The 17536-nt window shown below is 39.4% G+C and overlaps 1 protein-coding gene across 5 annotated transcripts in view; it reads left to right on the top strand.

The window, feature by feature from the left end:
• Positions 1-10076: 10076 nt before the first annotated feature.
• The window catches only part of LOC135568546 (uncharacterized), a 72709-nt gene continuing 65249 nt past the window's right edge, over positions 10077-17536 (top strand). For 2 of the 5 annotated variants that reach the window (XR_010462677.1, XR_010462679.1), the window contains exons 1-2: positions 10251-10343; positions 10796-10894. Coding sequence is in view for 1 of the 5 variants with exons in the window: in XM_065015343.1 (XP_064871415.1) it covers positions 10812-10894 (83 nt within the window). In the remaining 4 variants the exon portion in view is untranslated. Of the gene's footprint in view, positions 10344-10795; positions 10895-17536 lie in introns of all 5 variants that reach the window. The other 3 variants (XM_065015343.1, XR_010462676.1, XR_010462678.1) reach the window with 3 other exon arrangements.

Genomic DNA, 17536 nt, shown 5'->3' on the forward strand with positions numbered 1-17536 from the left:
ATAATGAGGTACAGAATACATATGGAACTGAACCAACCACACATGGGTCGAAAATGAGGTACTGAACACATATCTATCTGAACCAACCACACATGGGTCTATAATGAGGTACAGAATACATATGTAACTGAACCAACCACACATGGGTCTATAGTGAGGTACAGAATGCATATGTAACTGAACCAACCACACATGGGTCTATAATGAGGTAGAGAACACACATCTATCTGAACCAACCACACATGGGTCTATAATGAGGTACAGAATACATATCTAGCTGAACCAACCACACATGGGTCTATAATGAGGTACAGAATACATATCTAGCTGAACCAACCACACATGGGTCTATAATGAGGTACAGAGCACATATCTATCTGAACCAACCATAGAACCACTGAAAGCTCCTGTTAGGGTTAGGGTTGGGTTAGAGTTAGGGTTAGGGTTGGGTCAGGATTGAGGATAGAGTTGGGTTAGGGTTGGGTTAGGGTTGGGTTGAGGTAGGGTTTGGGTTGGTGTTAGGGTTGGGTTAGGGTTAAGGATAGGGCTAGGGTTTTGAATAGGGTTGGGTTGAAGCTAGGGTTAGGGTTAAGGATACAGTTGGGTTAGGGTTGGGTTAGGGTTAAGGATAGGGCTAGGGTTTTGAATAGGGTTGGGTTGAAGCTAGGGTTAGGGTTAAGGATAGAGTTGGGTTAGGGTTAGAGGTAGTGTTGGATTAGGGTTGGTTTGGTGTTAGGGTTAGGGTTAGGGTTCGAGTTGGGGTTGGGTTAGGGTTAGGGTTAGGGTTTGAGTTGGGGTTGGGTTAGGGTTAGGGTTAGGGTTAGGGTTAGGGTAGGGGTTGGGTTAGGGTTAGGGTAGGGGTTAGGGTTAGAGTTGGGTTAGGGTTAGGGTTAGGGTTTTAGGGTAGGGGTTAGAATTAGAGTTGGGGTTGGGTTAGGGTTAAGGGTAGGGTTAGGGTTGGGGTTAGGGTTAGAGATGGGGTTGGGTTAGCGTTATGGATATGGTTGGGTTAGGGTTGGATTAGGGTTGAGTTATGTTGGGGTTAGGGTTGGGTTAGGGTTGGGTTGGTGTTCAGGTTAGGTTTTGGTTAGGGTTAGAGTTGGGTAGGGTTAGGGTTGGGTTAGGGTTTGGGTTGGTGTTAGGGTTAGGGTTCGGTTAGGGTTAAGGATAGGGTTAGGGTTGTGAATAGGGTTGGGTTGGTGTTAGGTTTAGGGTAGGGTTGGGTTAGGATTAGAGTTGGGGTTGGGTTAGGGTTTGGTTAGGGTTAGGGTTGGGTTAGAGTTGGGGTTGGGTTAGGGTTAGGGTTTTAGGGTAGGGGTTAGAGTTAGACACCATAACCAAAAACAATACTCACAGGTTGACAAAGTGGTTGGGTTAGGGATAAGGATAGGGTTAGGGTTAGGGTTAGGGTAGGGGTTAGGGTTAGAGATGGGGTTGGGTTAGCGTTAGGGATATGGTTGGGTTAGGGTTGGATTAGGGTTGAGTTAGGTTGGGGTTAGGGTTGGGTTAGGGTTGGGTTGGTGTTCAGGTTAGGTTTTGGTTAGGGTTAGAGTTAGGTAGGGTTAGGGTTGGGTTAGGGTTTGGGTTGGTGTTAGGGTTAGGGTTCGGTTAGGATTAAGGATAGGGTTAGGGTTGTGAATAGGGTTGGGTTGGTGTTAGGTTTAGGGTAGGGTTGGGTTAGGATTAGAGTTGGGGTTGGGTTAGGGTTTGGTTAGGGTTAGGGTTGGGTTAGAGTTGGGGTCGAGTTAGGGTTGGGTTAGAGTTGGATTAGGGTTGGATTAGGGTTGGGTTAGGGTTAGGGTTGGGTAAGGGTTAAGGATTGAGTTGTGTTAGGGTTAGGGTTGGTTTGGGTTAGGATTGAGTTAGGGTTGGTTTAGGGTTAGGTTAGTGTTGGGTTGGGTTAGGATTGGGTTAGGGTTAAGGATAGAGTTGGGTCTGGGTTAGGGTTGGGTTAGGTTTAGGTTAGTGTTGGGTTGGGTTAGGGTAGCGTTGGGTAAGGGTTGGTGTTAAGGTTAGGGTTAGGGTTAGGGTTAGAGTTGGGGTTGGGTTATGGTTGGGTTAGGGTTGGGATAGGGTTAAGGATAGAGTTGGGTTTGGGGTTGGGTTAGGGTTGGTTTAGGATTGGGTTAGGGTTGGTTTAGGGTTAGGGTTAGGTTAGTGTTGGGTTGGGTTAGGATTGGGTTAGGGTTAAGGATAGAGTTGGGTTTGGGTTAGTGTTGGGTTAGGGTTGGGTTAGGGTTAAGGATATAGTTGGGTTAGGGTTAGGTTAGTGTTGGGTTATGATTGTTTTAGGGTTGGTTTAGGGTTAGGTTAGTGTTGGGTTGGGTTAGGATTGGGTTAGGGTTGGTTTAGGGTTAGGGTTAGGTTAGTGTTGGGTTAGGGTTAGGGATGGTTTAGGGTTAGAGTTAGGTTAGTGTTGGGTTGGGTTAGGATTGGGTTAGGGTGGGTTTAGGGTTAGGTTAGTGTTGGGTTGGGTTAGGATTGGGTTAGGGTTGGTTTAGGGTTAGGGTTAGGTTAGTGTTGGGTTGGGTTGAAGCCAGCATGTGGATGGACTTGAGAATAAGGTTGACGATATATAGTTAATTCTCTGACTGTATTGACTTGAGAATAAGGTTTAGGATATATAGTTAATTCTCTGACTGTATTGACTTGAGAATAAGGTTGACGATATATAGTTAATTCTCTGACTGTATTGACTTGAGAATAAGGTTGACGATATATAGTTAATTCTCTGACTGTATTGACTTGAGAAAAAGGTTTAGGATATAGAGTTAATTCTCTGACTGTATTGACTATAGAATAAGGTTGATGATATATAGTTAATTCTCTGACTGTATTGACTTGAGAATAAGGTTGAGGATATATAGTTAATTCTCTGACTGTATTGACTATAGAATAAGGTTGAGGATATATAGTTAATTCTCTGACTGTATTGACTATAGAATAAGTTTGAGGATATATAGTTAATTCTCTGACTGTATTGACTATAGAATAAGGTTGAGGATATATAGTTAATTCTCTGACTGTATTGACTATAGAATAAGGTTTAGGATATATAGTTAATTCTCTGACTGTATTGACTTGAGAATAAGGTTGAGGATATATAGTTAATTCTCTGACTGTAAGGGTTTTCCTCCTCTTCGTCTGAAGAGGAGGTTTTTAGATCGGACCAAGATGGCGTGGTAAGTGTCCATGGTTGTTTATTTAAAAACATGAACACTCAATGAATACAAAACAATAAACGTGAACAAAACCGAAACAGTACCGTGTGGCGAACAAACACAGACACGGAAACAATCACCCACAAACACACAGTGAAACCCAGGCTACCTAAGTATGATTCTCAATCAGAGACAACTAATGACACCTGCCTCTGATTGAGAACCATACTAGGCCGAAACATAGAAATTCCCAAAACCTAGAAAAACAAACATAGACAACCCACCCAACTCACGCCCTGACCATACTAAATAAATACAAAACAAAGGAAATTAAGGTCAGAACGTGACACTGACTGTATTGACTATAGAATAAGGTTGAGGATATATAGTTAATTCTCTGACTGTATTGACGATAGAATAAGGTTGAGGATATATAGTTAATTCTCTGACTGTATTGACTATAGAATAAGGTTGAGGATATATAGTTAATTCTCTGACTGTATTGACTATAGAATAAGGTTTAGGATATATAGTTAATTCTCTGACTGTATTGACTATAGAATAAGGTTGAGGATATATAGTTAATTCTCTGACTGTATTGACTATAGAATAAGGTTTAGGATATATAGTTAATTCTCTGACTGTATTGACTATAGAATAAGGTTTAGGATATATAGTTAATTCTCTGACTGTATTGACTATAGAATAAGGTTGAGGATATATAGTTAATTCTCTGACTGTATTGACTATAGAATAAGGGTTAGGATATATAGTTAATTCTCTGACTGTATTGACTATAGAATAAGGTTGAGGATATATAGTTAATTCTCTGACTGTATTGACTATAGAATAAGGTTGAGGATATATAGTTAATTCTCTGACTGTATTGACTATAGAATAAGGTTGAGGATATATAGTTAATTCTCTGACTGTATTGACTATAGAATAAGGTTGAGGATATATAGTTAATTCTCTGACTGTATTGACTATAGAATAAGGGTTAGAATATATAGTTAATTCTCTGACTGTATTGACTATAGAATAAGGTTGAGGATATATAGTTAATTCTCTGACTGTATTGACTATAGAATAAGGTTGAGGATATATAGTTAATTCTCTGACTGTATTGACTATAGAATAAGGTTGAGGATATATAGTTAATTCTCTGACTGTATTGACTATAGAATAAGGTTTAGGATATATAGTTAATTCTCTGACTGTATTGACTATAGAATAAGGTTTAGGATATATAGTTAATTCTCTGACTGTATTGATCCAGTTGAATCCCATTTCTAGTCCTGTAAACAGAAACAGAACAACATACATGGAAATGAGTTCAACACGTTTTAATGTATTTTTAGTTTTAATCATGTTGATGCTGATGTGTTTTAACCAGACTTCTAGTCCTGTAAACAGAGAGAACAACATACATGGACTTGTGTTTAACACGGTTTCATGTATTTTAATCATGTTCATTTGTATCTCTCTCTGTATGGCAGATTCTCAGTAGGTTTCCATGGTCCATTAACCTAACAGCCTGGCAGGTCTACACAGTGAGAGAGGGGGGAGAGAGAGGGGGAGAGAGGGGAGAGGGGGAGAGAGAGAGAGAGAGAGAGAGAGGGGGGGGATTCTTTAACCAGTTTGGCTCATTGGGCAGGTCAGAGTCTATGTTTGTGAGAGATAGGGGAGTGTGGAGGCGGAGAGAGGAGCGAAGAGAGACAGAGGGAGAGACTACAGACATTATCACAACCTACCACTGGAGGAAGACAAATAAACAGTTTTTGTCTGTCATTCTTACATTCATGGTCACAAAACAATCAATTTTTATGTCTCTATTTGGTTTGGTCAGGGTGTGATGTGGGGTGGGCATTCTATGTTTGGTTTTCGATGTTTCTTTATTTCTATGTTTTGGCCAGGTATGGTTCTCAGTCAGGGACAGCTGTCTATCGTTGTCTCTGATTGGTTAGGTCAGGGTGTGATGTGGGGTGGGCATTCTATGTTTTGTTTTCTATGTTTCTTTATTTCTATGTTTTGGCCAGGTATGGTTCTCAGTCAGGGACAGCTGTCTATCGTTGTCTCTGATTGGTTAGGTCAGGGTGTGATGTGGGGTGGGCATTCTATGTTTTGTTTTCTATGTTTCTTTATTTCTATGTTTTGGCCGGGTATGGTTCTCAATCAGGGACAGCTGTCTATCGTTGTCTCTGATTGGGAACCATACTTAGGCAGCCCTTTCCCCTCCTTTCAGTGTGGGAAGTTAACTTTGTTAGTGGCTCTTTGCCCTGTAAGCTTCACAGTTGTTTTTTTATAGAGCTCTGGTCAAAGTAGTGCACTATGTAGGCAATAGGGTGTTATAGCGCTCTGGTCAAAGTAGTGCACTATGTAGGCAATAGGGTGTTATAGAGCTCTGGTCTAAAGTAGTGCACTATGTAGGGAATAGGGTGTTATAGAGCTCTGGTCAAAGTAGTGCACTATGTAGGCAATAGGGTGTTATAGAGCTCTGGTCTAAAGTAGTGCACTATGTAGGGAATAGGGTGTTATAGAGCTCTGGTCTAAAGTAGTGCACTATGTAGGGAATAGGGTGTTATAGAGCTCTGCTCAAAGTAGTGCACTACAGTATGTAGGGAATAGGGTGTTATAGAGCTCTGGTCAAAGTAGTGCATTATGTAGGGAATATGGTGTTATAGAGCTCTGGTCTAAAGTAGTGTACTACAGTATGTAGGGAATAGGGTGTTATAGAGCTCTGGTCTAAAGTAGTGTACTACAGTATGTAGGGAATAGGGTGTTATAGAGCTCTGGTCTAAAGTAGTGTACTACAGTATGTAGGGAATAGGGTGTTATAGAGCTCTGGTCAAAGTAGTGCACTGGTCAAAGTAGTGCACTATGTAGGGAATATGGTGTTATAGAGCTCTGGTCTAAAGTAGTGTACTACAGTATGTAGGGAATAGGGTGTTATAGAGCTCTGGTCAAAGTAGAGCACTATGTAGGGAATAGGGTGTTATAGAGCTCTGCTCAAAGTAGTGCACTACAGTATGTAGGGAATAGGCTGTTATAGAGCTCTGGTCAAAGTAGTGCACTATGTAGGCAATAGGGTGTGATAGAGCTCTGGTCAAAGTAGTGCACTATGTAGGGAATATGGTGTTATAGAGCTCTGGTCTAAAGTAGTGTACTACAGTATGTAGGGAATAGGGTGTTATAGAGCTCTGGTCAAAGTAGTGCACTATGTAGGGAATAGGGTGTTATAGAGCTCTGTTCAAAGTAGTGCACTATGTTGGGAATAGGGTGCAATAGAGCTCTGTTCAAAGTAGTACACTATGTTGGGACTAAGGTGTTATAGAGCTCTGTTCAAAGTAGTGCACTACAGTATGTAGGGAATAGGGTGTTATAGAGCTCTGTTCAAAGTAGTGTACTACAGTATGTAGGGAATAGGGTGTTATAGAGCTCTGGTCAAAGTAGTGTACTACAGTATGTAGGGAATAGGGTGTTATAGAGCTCTGGTCAAAGTAGTGTACTACAGTATGTAGGGAATAGGGTGTTATAAAGCTCTGGTCAAAGTAGTGTACTACAGTATGTAGGGAATAGCGTGTTATAGAGCTCTGGTCAAAGTAGTGTACTACAGTATGTAGGGAATAGGGTGTTATAGAGCTCTGGTCAAAAGTAGTGAACTATATAGGGAATAGGGTGTCATAGAGCTCTGTTCAAAGTAGTGTACTCTATAGGGAATAGGGTGCCACTTTGGGACAGAAACTCAGACTTGAATCACTGGTCTTGGAAACTGCTAGTTGTTCATACGGTGTTGTTATTAATGATTAACCTTGAAATGCAGTGGTCTGAATCAGGGTCACACAGTGTTTGTTGGAAGTTTTAAACACACGGTTGTGGGCTTAAAGAAAGAAGACACCTGTACCATGTCAGATATGGAGTTGAAATGGATTCCATGTTGAGTTGCATCCCAATATTACACTTTATATACATCATAGAAGACTGAAATATATTTCATGTTGAGTTGCATCCCAATATATTCACTTTATATACATCACAGATGACTGAAATATAACAAAACCATTTGGCAGAGAAACACCGGATTTTCGGCGTTAAAAAACTATTAATGTTTATTAATTATGAAATCATAAAAAAATATGAATAACATTCCACCATGAGGTCACTAGGTAATAATGATACAATATGAATAACATTCCACCATGAGGTCACTAGGTAATAATGATACAATATGAATAACATTCCACCATGAGGTCACTAGGTAATAATGATACAATATGAATAACATTCCACCATGAGGTCACTAGGTAATAATGATACAATATGAATAACATTCCACCATGAGGTCACTAGGTAATAATGATACAATATGAATAACATTCCATCATGAGGTCACTAGGTAATAATGATACAATATGAATAACATTCCACCATGAGGTCACTAGGTAATAATGATACAATATGAATAACATTCCATCATGAGGTCACTAGGTAATAATGATACAATATGAATAACATTCCACCATGAGGTCACTAGGTAATAATGATACAATATGAATAACATTCTACCATGAGGTCACTAGGTAATAATGATACAATATGAATAACATTCCACCATGAGGTCACTAGGTAATAATGATACAATATGAATAACATTCCACCATGAGGTCACTAGGTAATAATGGTACAATATGAATAACATTCCACCATGAGGTCACTAGGTAATAATGATACAATATGAATAACATTCCACCATGAGGTCACTAGGTAATAATGATACAATATGAATAACATTCCACCATGAGGTCACTAGGTAATAATGATACAATATGAATAACATTCCACCATGAGGTCACTAGGTAATAATGATACAATATGAATAACATTCCACCATGAGGTCACTAGGTAATAATGATACAATATGAATAACATTCCACCATGAGGTCACTAGGTAATAATGATACAATATGAATAACATTCTACCATGAGGTCACTAGGTAATAATGATACAATATGAATAACATTCCACCATGAGGTCACTAGGTAATAATGATACAATATGAATAACATTCCACCATGAGGTCACTAGGTAATAATGATACAATATGAATAACATTCCACCATGAGGTCACTAGGTAATAATGATACAATATGAAAACATTCCACCATGAGGTCACTAGGTAATAATGATACAATATGAATAACATTCCACCATGAGGTCACTAGGTAATAATGATACAATATGAATAACATTCTACCATGAGGTCACTAGGTAATAATGATACAATATGAATAACATTCTACCATGAGGTCACTAGGTAATAATGATACAATATGAATAACATTCCACCATGAGGTCACTAGGTAATAATGATACAATATGAAAAACATTCCACCATGAGGTCACTAGGTAATAATGATACAATATGAATAACATTCCACCATGAGGTCACTAGGTAATAATGATACAATATGAATAACATTCCACCATGAGGTCACTAGGTAATAATGATACAATATGAATAACATTCTACCATGAGGTCACTAGGTAATAATGATACAATATGAATAACATTCTACCATGAGGTCACTAGGTAATAATGATACAATATGAATAACATTCCACCATGAGGTCACTAGGTAATAATGATACAATATGAAAAACATTCCACCATGAGGTCACTAGGTAATAATGATACAATATGAATAACATTCCACCATGAGGTCACTAGGTAATAATGATACAATATGAATAACATTCCACCATGAGGTCACTAGGTAATAATGATACAATATGAATAACATTCCACCATGAGGTCACTAGGTAATAATGATACAATATGAATAACATTCCACCATGAGGTCACTAGGTAATAATGGTAAAATATGAATAACATTCCACCATGAGGTCACTAGGTAGTAATGGTACAATATGAATAACATTCCACCATGAGGTCACTAGGTAATAATGATACAATATGAATAACATTCCACCATGAGGTCACTAGGTGATAATGATACAATATGAATAACATTCCACCATGAGGTCACTAGGTAATAATGATACAATATGAATAACATTCCACCATGAGGTCACTAGGTAATAATGATACAATATGAATAACATTCCACCATGAGGTCACTAGGTAATAATGATACAATATGAATAACATTCCACCATGAGGTCACTAGGTAATAATGATACAATATGAATAACATTCCACCATGAGGTCACTAGGTAATAATGATACAATATGAATAACATTCCACCATGAGGTCACTAGGTAATAATGATACAATATGAATAACATTCCACCATGAGGTCACTAGGTAATAATGATACAATATGAATAACATTCCACCATGAGGTCACTAGGTAATAATGATACAATATGAATAACATTCCACCATGAGGTCACTAGGTAATAATGATACAATATGAATAACATTCCACCATGAGGTCACTAGGTAATAATGGTACAATATGAATAACATTCCACCATGAGGTCACTAGGTAATAATGATACAATATGAATAACATTCCACCATGAGGTCACTAGGTAATAATGATACAATATGAATAACATTCCACCATGAGGTCACTAGGTAATAATGGTACAATATGAATAACATTCCACCATGAGGTCACTAGGTAATAATGATACAATATGAATAACATTCCACCATGAGGTCACTAGGTAATAATGATACAATATGAATAACATTCCACCATGAGGTCACTAGGTAATAATGATACAATATGAATAACATTCCACCATGAGGTCACTAGGTAATAATGGTACAATATGAATAACATTCCACCATGAGGTCACTAGGTAATAATGGTACAATATGAATAACATTCCACCATGAGGTCACTAGGTAATAATGATACAATATGAATAACATTCCACCATGAGGTCACTAGGTAATCTGACTGCAGGAAAGCAGTAGCTACACAGCGATGTTATTGGAAACACAAGGCTTTTCTGGTAAACAGGTTAAACTGGGTTTCTGATGATGCTGACATGGGGTCAGAGCTACTAAACTTTAACAGAAATGATGGAGTCCTAAATTAATCAGTAACAAAAATTACACAAAGTTTCCTGACCCAAGGTTTCATTCTCAACACAAAGGAAACTCTCACTGACTTGACATGTTCTGGTTTTGAATTCAGGCTGCAAGGTAAGAATCCTACCAGGGATTATTCATGTAGGATGTTGGTAAAAAGTTGAAGATACAGAGCCACTTGTCATCAGAATGGTGCTCTCTCAGCAGAACCGAAAATATTTCAATGACTTGACATGTTCTGGTTGTGAATTCAGGCTACAAGGTAAGACTTTTCCCAGGGATTATTGTAAAGTGTGAAGAGAAATTAAATGTATGGTGTAATTTTAGTTTAGTGAATGACAGTAAAACACTCAGATCTAACAGTCCATTTCACCTGGGACAGCTACGTGACAGTTCAATCATACAAAATGGCGCTAACTGGGCAAGTCACATTCAATACCAGGTTCATATTGCGTGCAATGAAATGAAAAAACATATTGTTCATATATTCGTATATTGTGGATATTTTACAATTTGTATATTTATTCATGTATTATAGTTCAATGACATGTTGGATCTCTGTTTAGGGGTCATTGCTCGAAAATGAGTCTCTCTGGGGAGAGAGAGGAGGGCAGCCAATTCTCTAAAATGAGTCTCTCTGGGGAACATGACACCAAAGCTAAGAGGTGAGATTACAATTTTGTTTAAGAATTTATGAAGAGTTTATATCCATATTTTTTTCACATTTGTGTTTTTTCATCAGAAATGAAGTCTTCTTGGTACCTTCATGTGTAAAATATTACTGTTCTAAGATTCATAGATTTGAGTGTCTGATATTTTCCCCTAAACGTCAACTGAGCGGTGCAGAGACACCATTCAAATGTGTGCAGATTCATTACATCTTCAGCTGGAAACACTAAGTGATGTTGTCCATCTGTGACCAAAGAGAAAGTGGTCTTAGTTCAATTCTATGAAATTATTTAGTATTTATTTTCATTTTGGGGGCTGAACATCACAGCGAATATTGTTACATCACAGTGAATATTGTTACATCACAGTGAATATTGTTACATCACAGTGAATATTGTTACATCACAGTGAATATTGTTACATCACAGTGAATATTGTTACATCACAGCAAGATGAAACTAATATTGTTGCATTCTCTAGATTCTCCCGTTTCATTTGATCTATAGAGCCCCACAGTGGAGGTGTCATAATACCCATAACACCTAGCGGTCAAACAGGGAAATGGTTCCAATAGTTTTATAGAGCCCCACAGTGGAGGTGTCATAATACCCATAACACCTAGCGCTCAAACAGGGAAATGGTTCCAATAGTTTTATAGAGCCCCACAGTGGAGGTGTCATAATACCCATAACACCCAGCGGTCAAACAGGGAAATGGTTCCAATAGTTTTATAGAGCCCCACAGTGGAAGTGTCATAATACCCATAACACCTAGCGCTCAAACAGGGAAATGGTTCCAATAGTTTTATAGAGCCCCACAGTGGAGGTGTCATAATACCCATAACACCTAGCGGCCAAACAGGGAAATGTTTCCAATAGTTTATAGAGCCCCACAGTGGAGGTGTTATAGTACCCATAACACCTAGCGGTCAAACAGGGAAATTGTTCCAATAGTTTTATAGAGCCCCACAGTGGAGGTGTTAGAGGGAATTGTAGAAACATTTGAGCCTTTTGGATGGACACTTCTAATGTAACAAAATAATCAGCAGTGGTGCTGCAGTGGTGCTGCAGTGGTGCCTGGGTAATATCACTGGGGAAGACATGGTACAACACATGTGTTGTGATAATAGTGGGTAATATAGTGGGTAATATCACTGGGGAAGACATGGTACACCACATGTGTTGTGATAATAGTGGGTAATATCACTGGGGAAGACATGTTACAACACATGTGTTGTGATAATAGTGGGTAATATCACTGGGGAAGACATGTTACACACACATGTGTTGTGATAATAGTGGGTAATATAGTGGGTAATATCACTGGGGAAGACATGTTACCACACATGTGTTGTGATAATAGTGGGTAATATAGTGGGTAATATCACTGGGGAAGACATGTTACACCACATGTGTTGTGATAATAGTGGGTAATATAGTGGGTAATATCACTGGGGAAGACATGTTACAACACATGTGTTGTGATAATAGTGGGTAATATCACTGGGGAAGACATGTTACAACACATGTGTTGTGATAATAGTGGGTAATATAGTGGGTAATATCACTGGGGAAGACATGTTACACCACATGTGTTGTGATAATAGTGGGTAATATAGTGGGTAATATCACTGGGGAAGACATGGTACAACACATGTGTTGTGATAATAGTGGGTAATATAGTGGGTAATATCACTGGGGAAGACATGTTACACCACATGTGTTGTGATAATAGTGGGTAATATAGTGGGTAATATCACTGGGGAAGACATGGTACAACACATGTGTTGTGATAATTGCATTGTTTGCTCTATAACCTGCTAGTTCATATGCTTTGCAACCATGATATATAAGCCTAAGGCCCAGACAATAAGAAGACACAGTGGCAGATTAAATTCAACCACACCTTTGTTTCATCACTAAATCAGAGAGTCTGTCCGGTGGAGTCCACAACACATATTGCATTTAACAGACAGTTACATCTAAAAGATACCAACAACTATTTAGTCTCATCAACGTAAGCTACATATGTGGCAGTCCATGGTTCTGATTTATGTGTGTGTGTGTGTGTGTGTGTGTGTGTGTGTGTGTGTGTGTGTGTGTGTGTGTGTGTGTGTGTGTGTGTGTGTGTGTGTGTGTGTGTGTGTGTGTGTGTGTGTCAGCAGATTTCTCTACTTGTTGTTGATGTTGAAATTCAACACACGGACACTCGAAGTCAAACTTAAATGAATCATTTAGTTAACTGGAGAGATTTAAACCACCTCAATGCACCACAGTGAGAGAAGAGATAGCACCCTGTCACAGTCACCTGCATGGACCAAAACAGAGTGAGAGAAGAGATAGCACCCTGTCACAGTCACCTGCATGAACCAAAACAGAGTGAGAGAAGAGATAGCACCCTGTCACAGTCACCTGCATGAACCAAAACAGAGTGAGAGAAGAGATAGCACCCTGTCACAGTCACCTGCATGAACCAAAACAGAGTGAGAGAAGAGATAGCACCCTGTCACAGTCACCTGCATGAACCAAAACAGAGTGAGAGAAGAGATAGCACCCTGTCACAGTCACCTGCATGAACCAAAACAGAGTGAGAGAAGAGATAGCACCCTGTCACAGTCACCTGCATGAACCAAAACAGAGTGAGAGAAGAGATGGCACCCTGTCACAGTCACCTGCATGAACCAAAACAGAGTGAGAGAAGAGATAGCACCCTGTCACAGTCACCTGCATGAACCAAAACAGAGTGAGAGAAGAGAGCACCCTGTCACAGTCACCTGCATGAACCAAAACAGAGTGAGAGAAGAGATGGCACCCTGTCACAGTCACCTGCATGAACCAAAACAGAGTGAGAGAAGAGATGGCACCCTGTCACAGTCACCTGCATGAACCAAAACAGAGTGAGAAGAGATTCTCTTCAGCAAAACAAAATTCCAGAAGAACAAAACGGTCTATCACCCTGTCATACTGTTTCATTTGTTATATTTTTATTTCACCTTTATTTAACCAGGTAGGCTAGTTGAGAACACCTTTATTTAACCAGGTAGGCTAGTTGAGAACACCTTTATTTAACCAGGTAGGCTAGTTGAGAACACCTTTATTTAACCAGGTAGGCTAGTTGAGAACAAGTTTCATTTGCAAACCTAGGCCAAGATAACCAGCAAAGCAGTTGAGACACATATAACAACACAGAGTTACACATTTGGAATGAGAACAATTTAACAAGGCTAATAATACTTTAGATCTATATACAGCATGTAGGAGTTGAGAACACCTTTATTTAACCAGTAGGTAGTTAGAACACCTTTATTTACAGTAGATCTATTCATTTAAATGAGGCAGGAGAACACCTTTATCTAATAAATACAGTAGATCTATACAACCAGGTAGGTAAATGAGGCAGGATAACCAGAGGTAATAGAACACTTTAGATCTTATAGAAGCATGGTAAATGAGGCAGGATGAGAAGAGGTAATAAATACAGTAGATCTATATACAGCATGTTAAATGAGGCAGGTTGAGAGAGGTAATAAATACAGTAGATCTATATACAGCATGTGTAAATGAGGCAGGATGAGAGAGGTAATAAATACAGTAGATCTATATACAGCATGTGTAAATGAGGCAGGATGAGAGAGGTAATAAATACAGTAGATCTATATACAGCATGTGTAAATGAGGCAGGATAAGAGAGGTAATAAATACTGTAGATCTATATACAGCATGTGTAAATGAGGCAGGATGAGAGAGGTAATAAATACAGTAGATCTATATACAGCATGTGCAAATGAGGCAGGATAAGAGAGGTAATAAATACAGTAGATCTATATACAGCATGTGTAAATGAGGCAGGATAAGAGAGGTAATAAATACAGTAGATCTATATACAGCATGTGTAAATGAGGCAGGATAAGAGAGGTAATAAATACAGTAGATCTATATACAGCATGTGTAAATGAGGCAGGATGAGAGAGGTAATAAATACAGTAGATCTATACAGCATGTGTAAATGAGGCAGGATGAGAGAGGTAATAAATACAGTAGATCTATATACAGCATGTGTAAATGAGGCAGGATGAGAGAGGTAATAAATACAGTAGATCTATATACAGCATGTGCAAATGAGGCAGGATGAGAGAGGTAATAAATACAGTAGATCTATATACAGCATGTGTAAATGAGGCAGGATGAGAGAGGTAATAAATACAGTAGATCTATATACAGCATGTGTAAATGAGGCAGGATGAGAGAGGTAATAAATACAGTAGATCTATATACAGCATGTGTAAATGAGGCAGGATGAGAGAGGTAATAAATACAGTAGATCTATATACAGCATGTGTAAATGAGGCAGGATGAGAGAGGTAATAAATACAGTAGATCTATATACAGCATGTGTAAATGAGGCAGGATGAGAGAGGTAATAAATACAGTAGATCTATATACAGCATGTGTAAATGAGGCAGGATAAGAGAGGTAATAAATACAGTAGATCTATATACAGCATGTGTAAATGAGGCAGGATAAGAGAGGTAATAAATACTGTACATACCTTTATTTTATGTCCTCGGCTACTTGGCTAAAAAGCTTGGTTCGCAACGTTCGCTAGTTAACTATTAAACATTAGCCGTCTACATCTAGCTACATATTGAACTTCCATCCTCTCAGGTCAGGGGCGCAATGTATGAATTAATGATTATTTCAGAATCAGCTTTATAATCATTAGCCAGTACGGAGAATTAAGTAAAACCACAAGTCCAAATTCCTATCTCCATCTCCATGCCTCACAAAGAAGGACACTTATTGGTAGATGGGAAAAACAAAAGCAGACATTGAATATGATTTTGAGCCTGGTGAAGTTATTATTAATTACACTTTGGATTGTGTATCAATACACCCAGTCACTACAAAGATACAGGCGTCTTCCTAACTTAGTTGCCGGAGAGGAAGGAAACCACTCATTGATTTCAGCATGAGGCCAATGGTGACTTTAAAACAGTTACAGAGTTTAATGGCTGTGATAGGAGAAAACTGAGGATGGATCAACAACATTATAGTTACTCCTCAATATTAACCTAACTGACAGAGTTTAATGGCTGTGATAGGAGAACACTGAGGATGGATCAACTACATTATAGTTAGGTCCTAATCCAGGCACTTGTCATCTCCCGTCTGGATTACTGCAACTCGCTGTTGGCTGGGCTCCCTGCCTGTGCCATTAAACCCCTACAACTCATCCAGAACAGCAGCCCGTCTGGTGTTCAACCTTCCCAAGTTCTCTCAGGTCACCCCGCTCCTCCGCTCTCTCCACTGGCTTCCAGTTGAAGCTCGCATCCGCTACAAGACCATGGTGCTTGCCTACGGAGCTGTGAGGGGAATGGCACCTCAGTACCTCCAGGCTCTGATCAGGCCCTACACCCAAACAAGGGCACTGCGTTCATCCACCTCTGGCCTGCTCGCCTCCCTACCACTGAGGAAGTACAGTTCCCGCTCAGCCCAGTCAAAACTGTTCGCTGCTCTGGCCCCCCAATGGTGGAACAAACTCCCTCACGACGCCAGGACAGCGGAGTCAATCACCACCTTCTGGAGACACCTGAAACCCCACCTCTTTAAGGAATACCTAGGATAGGATAAAGTAATCCTTCTCCCCCCTTAAAAGATTTAGATGCACTATTGTAAAGTGGCTGTTCCACTGGATGTCATAAGGTGAATGCACCAATTTGTAAGTCGCTCTGGATAAGAGCGTCTGCTAAATGACTTAAATGTAAATGTAAATGTAGTTACTCCTCAATACTAACCTAACTGACAGAGTTTAATGGCTGTGATAGGAGAACACTGAGGATGGATCAACAACATTATAGTTACTCCTCAATACTAACCTCATTGTCAGAGTGAAAAGAAGGAAGCCGGTGGCAAAGCAGTTCACTTTTTGTCCTGAATACAAAGTGTTATGTTTGGGGCAAATCCAATACAACCCCTTACTGACTGCCAGTCTCCATATGTTGAAACATAGTGGTGGCTGTTTGGGGCAAATCCAATACAACCCCTTACTGACTGCCATTCTCCATATGTTGAAGCATAGTGGTGGCTGTTTGGGGCAAATCCAATACAACCCCTTACTGACTGCCATTCTCCATATGTTCAAGCATAGTGGTGGCTGCATCATTTACATTTACATTGTAGTCATTTAGCAGACGCTCTGATGCAGTAGTGAGTCATTTAGCAGACGCTCTGATCCAGTAGTGAGTCATTTAGCAGACGCTCTGATCCAGTAGTGAGTCATTTAGCAGGCGCTCTGATCCAGTAATGAGTCATATAGCAGACGCTCTGATCCAGTGAGTCATTTGAGCTCTGATCCAGTAGTGAGTCATTTAGCAGGCGCTCTGATCCAGTAATGAGTCATATAGCAGACGCTCTGATCCAGTAATGAGTCATATAGCAGACGCTCTGATCCAGTAATGAGTCATATAGCAGACGCTCTGATCAAGTAATGAGTCATTTAGCAGACGCTCTGATCCAGTAGTGAGTCATTTAGCAGGCGCTCTGATCCAGTAATGAGTCATATAGCAGACGCTCTGATCCAGTAATGAGTCATATAGCAGACGCTCTGATCCAGTAATGAGTCATATAGCAGACGCTCTG

This window comes from Oncorhynchus nerka, unplaced genomic scaffold, assembly GCF_034236695.1.
Source record: "Oncorhynchus nerka isolate Pitt River unplaced genomic scaffold, Oner_Uvic_2.0 unplaced_scaffold_1497, whole genome shotgun sequence".
NCBI lineage: Eukaryota > Metazoa > Chordata > Actinopteri > Salmoniformes > Salmonidae > Oncorhynchus > Oncorhynchus nerka.